A 9,797-nucleotide genomic window follows, 5' to 3' on the forward strand; every position below is an offset into this window, starting at 1 on the left:
ATCAACATATTCACCAAGGAGGTGGGTCTGTCTTGAGTAGTGTCATATTATTTCATATTTATTGTTGCATAAAAAGTCCGCCGGATTTAGACCATGCATGTTTCACAACTGTTTTGCTACTTTCGACATTGCGAGTAAACTTAAGGAATTGGTAACGTAGTCGCATTTACTGGTTGTTGGCCTGCTCCCCTCCCAATCGATCAGTCACGTCAGATATTGATCGGTGATCAAAATAATCACACATTAATGAGATGTCAGTTGGTGACGAGATGTTTGCGGAGAACTGATGGACAGTTTAGCAGTTACGCTGTTATAACTGAGTGCTTTTACTCAGGCCTTTGTTTACTATCGATTGGTGTAGAACTACCTGGTAAATAAAGTCGAGCGGTGGATAAACCTTTTAACTTCAACTTTTCAGCTAACAAGGGGGATACATTGACAAGTACAAAGTAGTGACAACTAGGGGTTATTCCAAAAGCAAGGTGATATACAGACCAATTTTAACCCATATCCCAAAGTAGCGCGATGCCTATCTAACTCCCCACGTCCCGCACGGGCCAGTTAAGTTCGTACAGAGTGGTACTGGCGGCCACAAACATACGATCAAGCGATGGAGAGCAGCAAATTATCTCAACTTCAACAGTGAGGGTGAAACTAAATGCTGGTTTTGTTTGGTTAGTCTAGATATAATTGTGAGGGAAACCATTGGATGTCTATAGCGGTACTTTTGGATTTATTCATTTACCCCTTTTCTTCTTGTGCACACTTTGCCAGTGGATCGAACCCTTGAATCCAATCAAGCATGAGGCCTTCGTCGACATTATACTTCTTGACTCACTAGTGAAAACCTTTCGTCGAAGTTTTTGGCAGAAGTTTGGAGACTACTTCTTTCAAATGCATACACATCATGAAAATCAATGGACACGTGTTCGGGTACCTGAACGCAGTTGTGTGCTATTTAATCCCGTCACGTTTGGTGGACACTTTTTCAAACTAGAGGCACGAAAGTACGGCTTCAAGCCAATTTCTTGTAATATGCACTTCTGATGACACCAAACATGAGTAGCAGGTAGACTTTTTTCAAGGGACACTTTTTCAAACTAGAGGCACGAAAGAACGGCTTCAAGCCAATTTCTTGTAATGTGCACTTCTGATGACACCAAATATGAATAGCAGGTAGACTTTTTTCAAGCGAATGGAGCAGCTAATGAGTATTTCCTCTTGGGAGAACACACTGCACATGAAGTTGTTGAAGACTCTTAGGCAGCCCAGTGCCTGTTTCGCCCATCTTGCTTCGACTGTGTTTGTTTCATCAGTGATTACATCAGCTTGTCGTGAACAACATAGTGAGATGCTAACGGGTCAATTGGCTCACAGTAGGAGGAAGCTAATATATCGTCATGTAAGAGGTCACCATCATCACGAAGCTGAGTTGATAACGCATCAAACATTCCTTAACTGCCGGGTTATAAATAGTCACCGCAATTACAATAATTTGGAAATTTTGTATCAGTTCTGAAGCAGCTCGTATCTCTTAAAAGTGAGCTAGATGCTAGGCCATGTATAGGCGTACAAACTTCCTACCTGCCTACTTGAAGGAACACCATTCATAAAGTTGCTCAAAACACTTGTGCAATCCACGAGCAGTTTTGCACTTCTTGGGGGCTCATCAGGTAGTCGCAGTCCATGAGTTTCCGTCAACTTTATGTTCCATATATGTTGTTTTGTAGGGTGGGGGGAATCATGTGAATTCCGAAACAACACGACGCCTCGGTAAACACGCTTTTGAGACAGAGCGATTTGCCTTACTGCGGAATTTTTTTGCTCAGTAAACTGTTTCTGGAAACTAGTAAGGTCGAAGTATTTCAGGTTAACAGGAGAGTGTTACCCTGGGTTGTTGCAGCATGAATAGTTTTTGCTCATCCTTTTCCGTTTTGTGTTCTCTCCGTCTAGTTTCATGTGCCCCGAGATTTCCGTTGAGTTTGAATTCCTTCACATGAGAATTCGCGGTTAATAACTGAGTTACTTGCCATTCCCCGCAGGATGGAACGGGTTTGGGTAGGCTTTACAACAAGCACACAACAAACACAACATCGCCCGTATTTGTGAACGTGTGGGCTGTTCTCTTCCACGTAGCATAGATTCTCGCAGTCAGATCAGCTGATACGGCGATGTCAAGACATGAATCTTTGTCGATTTGTGTGGAATGTGACACCCATCTCGGTATCAGATAAAATGCTTCGTAGACAAAAGGGACGAAAAATCAAATGCGGGTATCGATCAAACAAGCTTATTTCCACGTTTTCAGATACTGAAATTCAAAACCTTTCTAGATGGTACTTCATGCGCATCCTGAGTAGGGCAAAAAGTCGGAGGAAACAACCCGTCGGGTGCATCTCTTCAAAAACTTCTGTTGCTGCCACCGACAAGCCAGTTGAAAACTCGGATCACTTTCTGTTTTCTACAGCTTTCACCGGATTCCTCGTTCGCTCCGGCATATTTGTCGTGGAATTTTTGTTACAAAACTAAGGTAAATTGGAATGATGTTGGAACATACATAATTTTACCGAACGCATCAACTCGCGGTAAATGATGTACAATTTGTGAAGGCGGTTCATCTTGAAGCAAACATAATTTTACCGAACGCATCAACTCGCGATAAATAATGTGCAATTTGTGAAGGCGGTTCATCTTTGAAGCAAATTTGGCTCCTATATATATACAAAGTCACCGCCTGTAGGCAATTTTGTTTAAGGAAAGTATACTGATATATGTTTTAACTTGAACGACCGAAAAAAAGAATGTTATTTGTTGGTGAGGCCAAATTTAAAATGCTCTACCCGACAGGCGCTCAAATACAGAGATAACTGACAATGTTTATCAGCCTGTCCAAATATCGGCGTGCAAGTCTCAGGCATCACGAGTGTTGAAAAGGCCTCACGAGATGAAACTGAATTACCGGAAGGGAAAACAGGCGAGTATGCGCTTCAGATGAATCTGATTACATCGTGCGTAGATCCATTTAGAAAGTGAAAGCGGTGAAGCTCTAAGACTATCACCGCACCAGCATGCCAACACAACCTAATGTCTCAGAGTTTGGTTTCAGTCAAAAACAGTAAGTGTAGCTCGGACTATCTTGATGGTCGTTAATGCGCTCGTTGATCTTGGTAATTTGAATGCAGATGTGTCATCACCATTCTAGGTGATGTCGCCAACGCGTCTTGACGAGAACTGTGTTGTGAATGGAGGTGCCCGGGTAGTTTATACAGGGCTTACTTATCCGGACCGACCCTGGCTTCCCACTGGTGGTTTGAGTGAGTAGACTTAACGGTCAGTTGGCTGACTTCTTCTGAATAGTTTACTTCACGTTAACCTTGATAAGTGACGGGTTCAGTCTCCCCGTGATAGCTTTTGCTCGTTTTCTTTTACAAAGAGGCGGTTCCGGGTCCATTGCAACAATTGCTTTACTGGTACTAAGCCGGCATCGATTCGTATGTAGTGTCGATTTCAGTACGTGGATTTATTATGGAGCCATGTTTATAGGAACCTCTGTCGTATCTTGAATACAAATGATAACTCAACGTTTGCGTGGATAATTAGGCCTTATTTAAACCCTAGCGTTTACAGCATCCACAAATTTCTACCCATACTGCGCCTCTACGGAGAATGCACTGAGGATTTCGCTTGTGGTGATGATGAAATGTTCACAATTAAAGTGCTCAGCTTAGCGAACAGGTCAGTCAAGCCTTAGGGTCATTGCAGAACCATCGAAGTACACCGATCCAGAAGACAGTGGGATGGTGGTTCGAATAGGCGTAATTTTGTGCGGACAAATATGAAGCACCGTACCGTACAAATGACTGAATGCATGAGAAGATCGATGATGATCTGGGTAGAAGAATTGAAATTGAGCGGAATTTCTGCAGCCCGTGAAGTCATAGCTGGCAAGTTCCTGGTAAAAGACAATGAGGTTAGAACCAAAAAATACCCCCTGGTAAACCATATTCCGTTGAAGCTGCCCTTTATAAACGAAAGATTCAACTGGATTCAGCTGTGTCATCGGTCAAAGCCAAATTTGTGTGTAAATGAGAGCATTCGTATAAATCTATTCAGTTTGGATTCAAAAAGAATATAAGGTTGACGGAAAATCAGGGACTGCACAGCAATACTATGATTAGTGTGTCAAGTCTGTACCCATGGGAACAGGTTTGACAAGAAACAGTGTGCTGGAATTTAATTACGCATCTTTCCAAAATCTTCGCTAATTCTAAACATCAAGGGATATTAGCGAAATACACTCATTTGCAAACTAGTTTGATTTGTGAGAGACAGCTGAATCTCTCGTTTGCGATGTTTCCAGGCAACTGAATGTGCTGCACCAGGTCGCCTCATGTTCCATTCGCTACGATATACGAGATATAGCGATGCATGTATATTCGTAATGCACTATCCATTAGGTTGCTGAAAATTCTTCGACAGCCCACGACCTGTTTCGCCCTTCTTGAGGCTCATCATATAAGTGCAGTCCCCGGGTTTCCGTCAACATTATGTTCTACTTGAAACCGAATTGCACGAAATCAGCTAAATGCACTCATTTGCGAACAAATTTGGTTTTGCAAGTCTCACCTGGAACCCAGCTGAATCTCTCGTTTGTGATATTTCCAAGCAAGTTGGTTTAAGGGAGGACAAAAGTTTGAGGAAACCCGAGGACTGCGCCTACCTGATGAGCCCCAAGAAGTACGAAACCGGTCATGGGCTGTCGATGAATGTTCATCACGAGACATTGTTTTAGACCACACTTAAGAAACTTAAAGGGGGCTGAAACTTTATTCACAGGAATGTGATATAATCAAAGATACCAGTGTATGTTAGACTTTTAAGTGGAATCCTTTTCCAAAAAGCTGACATGCACAAACAATTCTTAATCCAGTCATCGGAGGCTGTAATACAAGGCGATTAGCACTCCTCCATCGCCCATTGAATACGTGCGACTGAGGGAACAGAGAACAGTTCTTTTCCTTCCAAGTCCAATAAAACTTATTTTGCCTGCTGAAGAAAAGACCAGCGATTTTGACGTGTTCCGTGTAGTGCGCGATTGGTTTTGAGGACCAACAACACTGTCCCTTTTGCATTAAAAACCAGCCTCCCGTAATCAATTCATAGATTGGCACAAGCTGTTCCGTTTGATTTGCACATCACTGAAATCTGTCACCGCTTGAGAGAGGGCAGTGCTCGTGGAACACACGCCATCGACCCTTGTGTAGACTTGTTTTGTACGAATAATCGGGACAGTCGAAGCACCATCGTTGTAGTTGCTGGCGTTAAAGTTAAGGTCTATCCCAACAGGCAGTGAGAACACGAACTGTAATGTGTGCTTGTGTGTGTTTGTGTGTGCGTATGCCACTGTAGCTGTCAACTTACGAAGGAGTACACTATTCCACAACCAGGTAAGTGACCGAAACGGAGACAGCTCATTAATTACAGGAGAGAAACTCATTTTGTCCCGCACTGGTCCACTGACTGACCGTACGCCTGATGTGGGCAACATGCTGATGTCTCTGTCAGTTTGGAATCGAGTGTGCGTACTTTTTTTTGACAAAACTCCTGAAGCAAAGTACAGCGAGAAAATAGGTACGGATGCATTTCATGCATAATTCCTCAACGGGCAAAACTGGTTTGGACAGGTCTGAACGAGAGCAATTCACTCCTATTCGTAGTCGGCACATAGTTTCTTCAGTGGCCAGCAGGTACTCAGCCAATGTGGGGAGGGACTGGGTAGTATGCAATGAACAATATTCAGAACGATGAAACATCAAGAGACACGTTAATAGTGGTGACTCAGTATGTTGACAGTCGAACTTTTAATCGGCCTAACTATTTTAGTTTGAACTGGTTGTTGCTTAGTGTAGTAATAGTTGAAATTTTAGGTGAATATTGGTGTTCTGCGAAAGTTGTTTTACATACACTCTCACCTGGAATAAACGACGACACACTGACGTTGATAAATGCTGCCAACCAGCTATACCAGCTGGTTGGATATGGTCGGAGAGAAGTGATATACTTGCCAAGGCAGCACCAGTCCTGCCATTTGACGTTTCCGATGATACTGACAGTGCCGGTGCGGTGTAATATCGATTACCTCGGCGATCTCGAGTTTCGGCGGACAACTTTGGAACTAATGGGTAGCACTGAACATATCATGTTGTACGATTGTGCCGGGTCGCAATGAGGTTTATCGTGTGCTTGATTTCACCGGTTTATCCACAAAATAACAGATTGCCAGCCATTCTCTGAGGTGGGTACCAGGTCGTACAACCCAACTAGTGCGCGTCACTAGCGAAATACCCTCTTTTGCGAACAAATTTGGTTTTGTGAGAGACTCACCTAAAACTCAGCTGAATCTCTCGTTTGCGATGTTTCCAGGCAACTGAATGTGCTGCACCAGGTCGCCTCATGTTCCATTCGCTACGATATACGAGATATAGCGATGCATGTATATTCGTAATGCACTATCCATTAGGTTGCTGAAAATTCTTCGACAGCCCATGATCGGCTTCGCCCAACTTGGAGCTCATCAGGTAGGCGCAGTCCCCGAGGTTTCGTCAACATTATGTTCTACTTGAAACCGAGTTGCACGAAATTAGCGAAATACACTCGTTTGCGAATAACTTTGGCTTTTTGAGAGACTCACCAGGAACCCAGCCGAATCTCTCGCTTGTGATGTTTCCAAGAAGGACAAAACCAGTCGTGTGCTGTCGAAGGATTTCCAGCAACCTTATGAGTAGTGCATCACGAACAGTGTGTTACGTTCGCAAAGCAAAGAATGGACGTGGACTAGTGCATTCTCTCCAAGATTCAATAAGGTGGGTCTTGGGCTCTGGCACAGAAAGTTTCAGTTTTCGTGTTATCGTTTCGGAAGTTCTATCGATTCTCAAACTTCACTGGTGGAAACCTTGCAACATTTTCCCGCGGGATGAAACGGTAGAAATATATAAAAATAGATATGCAGATCAGAATTCCAACGGATTTGCGCGTATTTCAAAGGCATTCACATAACAGTAGCCATTACTTTTACAATGGGCAACGTGAAACTTACATCGTCCACCCTCCCACGCTGGTTACGAAGCATGTTGCACTCCAGAATAGGAAATGATGAACAAGTTTTGGCTGTTCTTTTCTCCAGCCAGCATAAGTTGATATCCTACAACGGCAAATATTAGCAACCCAAGCAACAGAAACGGATAACAGCTTACAATATGAAACGAAAATAGCACATTGGTGCATTCTAGTTGAGAAGTAGAAAGGAATTACTTGCAGATTCCCCTAAACCAGTGAAGAAGCCTTGGAAATGGGACGTGGGGATAGTTGCCCCTGATTAGGAACATGAAAAAACGGGAGATTTCTACTAAGATAGAGGCGGAAATATGGTAACTGTTAGAATGACGCCGTGGAAGACGTTAGACCCGGAGTTCAATGTTGGACATGCTCTCAGTTTGCATTATTCACCAGGGAATCTCTACTTTGCTCAATCCAATTTCAACTAGCTTGTCAACTATAATTTGATGTAGTTTTTCGAAGTGCCTTCAAAACATCAACGGTCAACTTTGTAGGTTTCCGGAATCCTAATCCAACGGATCGACACCAGGACAAGGAACAAGGTACTGCAGAGAATAAGGTTGGATGAACTACACACTGCATGTGACCACATCATAGTTAGTTTAGGTTTCTTACTGTTAATGTGAGGCATCCAGGGACGAGTTAGGTCATTGATGACGACATCCTAAGGTGTAGTTGTGTAATCAGTACTCACCAAAACATTTAACAGTCCCTTTAAAACGACATCCTAAGGTGTAGTTGTGTAATCAATACTCAGCAAAACATTTACCAGTGCAACGGAGTCAGGAGAATACTCAGCGTGTAACTTCGCTCCTATTTTCAGATTGATTGGCTCAGTCACAAGCGATCCCCACTTCCACAGAAGCCAAAGGGTCGTTATCCAGATTAAACTATCGCTAAGTTTGGCACTGAGGAAACTACCAGCTAAACAAATAGGTACAAAAATGCTGTTGATTCAGACGTCTTAAGTTAGGATTCGCTCGTTTTTCAACCTAGTGGCGACATACCGAGGGTGGGTATTGATATGAACAATAGGTAATACGTTTAAAATGTTTGTTCCAATCAGGGTATGTAGAGAAAGCCAAAATATGCACGCACACAAATCTAATGAGGTCAGGCACTTTGACTTAGCAAACAATTGTTTCCACATATTTCACGCACTGTCATTGACTATTTGACAGTTCGCGTGTTAATTGAATAAAACTTCATTTCTACTTGATCCATCCGCGCCTGCACACAGCCTTTTTTCCAATTTCAGGCAAGTAAGGGTGGGGGCTGTGCATTAAGCGTTATTTACCCGTCCAGATTGTCGACAGGCAGGTGGTCAAGATGAATGGCCAAGAAAAGTGCTAGAGAATGTAAACCAGTGTGTGGATAGTTGAAATGAAAAACTTAGGTAGAAATCCGTTGAGGTTTTTGTAAATAATGATGTTTATTTACGTCTCTACTGTCATATTCAGACCAGAACTATCCAAGCGTGCGCACCAGGGGGTAAAATCATGTTTTAAGACAGGTAGGAGCGAGTTGTTGAAACCAGGTTTTGTTGCGGGAGAAAATCAATAATTCTATTTCAGAAAAATTTGTGATACGTCAATAAATATTCATTTCGAAAATTAAGTGGGTGTTATCGGATGACTCAACGGCTGTCCAAACAACTGTCCTTCAGCTCAATATGCTCCACGAAAGCTTTCCCATATTTCATCGGAAGTTTTCCGTTTTCGTGATACTACTCATAAGGACGATAAAACTCCGGACAGCTCATTGCCGGCTGAGTCCAGCTGAGGGCCTACCCGATAGGTTAGCTTCCTTAATTGCCACTGATTTTAGTGTTTTGCTTGAGCATTAGGCCATAACTTCATGAAGTCTTGGAATACCGTTCCAAATGCAATACGGGCCAGAGATTAACAAGGAATCCAGTTGTCTCCCAGTAATATCAACACGATTTCCGAATTGGCGTTTATCAACACATCTGAATTTCAGGATTTAGGCACGAAGTGCCGTAAATGTATCCCTGAAAATAGGCTTGGCCTATCAGCTCCAAAAAACGACAAACGAGTACTGAGCATCACAAAGTTTTCGTGTCTCTTTTGATTCATCATCATTCATCATCATCACAAAGTTTTCGTGTCTCTTGTGATTCATCATCATCATCATCATCATCATCATCATCATCATCATCATCATCACCATCATCATCATCATCATCATCATCATCATCATCATCATCGTCATCGTCATCATCATCATTGTCAGCTGTAAGAACGGCGTACTTGTCGTACAGTGTTCTTAGCTGCCACAGTTTCGTTTACGGATAATTGGGAGAGGGGGTAGGTAGCTGCGGATTGGAGACGGAAGCTGGTATACAACACTGTCCGTAGACTGATAAGTGTGGGAATAGGAAAAGAAGCTATGCAATGAAGGCAATAGCTTGGATGTACGAGCGCCATTGAGGGCTCGACTGGACCATGTATGACAGTGCCTCTAAACATTAATGTGGCCCTGCTCGCGGTCCTCATCCAGGGAGATGACAATGACCAGCGCAGCTGAGGTTGCTGTTAATGGCTTGTTTAATTCGCTGCTAAGTTATTGTTTGACCGCCTCTAGCACATCTCCACCATTCACGTGGTTGCACGAAAAGGACCCTTCGGGGAAGTCGGTCGACTGGCATACGCAGCACGGGT

At 43.1% G+C, this 9,797-nt stretch overlaps 1 protein-coding gene across 1 annotated transcript in view; it reads left to right on the plus strand.

Moving 5' to 3' along the window:
- Positions 1-6,682, plus strand: part of T265_00753 (hypothetical protein) — a gene marked incomplete at both ends in the record, with an annotated part of 13,829 nt that extends 7,147 nt beyond the window's left edge. Inside the window, 4 exons of the mRNA XM_009164602.1 lie at positions 4,361-4,430; positions 4,521-4,669; positions 6,424-6,493; positions 6,521-6,682. Of these exons, the coding sequence (XP_009162866.1) occupies positions 4,361-4,430; positions 4,521-4,669; positions 6,424-6,493; positions 6,521-6,682 (451 nt within the window). The remainder of the gene's footprint in view (positions 1-4,360; positions 4,431-4,520; positions 4,670-6,423; positions 6,494-6,520) is intronic.
- Positions 6,683-9,797: the final 3,115 nt, after the last annotated feature.

This window comes from Opisthorchis viverrini, assembly GCF_000715545.1.
Source record: "Opisthorchis viverrini unplaced genomic scaffold opera_v5_7, whole genome shotgun sequence".
NCBI lineage: Eukaryota > Metazoa > Platyhelminthes > Trematoda > Opisthorchiida > Opisthorchiidae > Opisthorchis > Opisthorchis viverrini.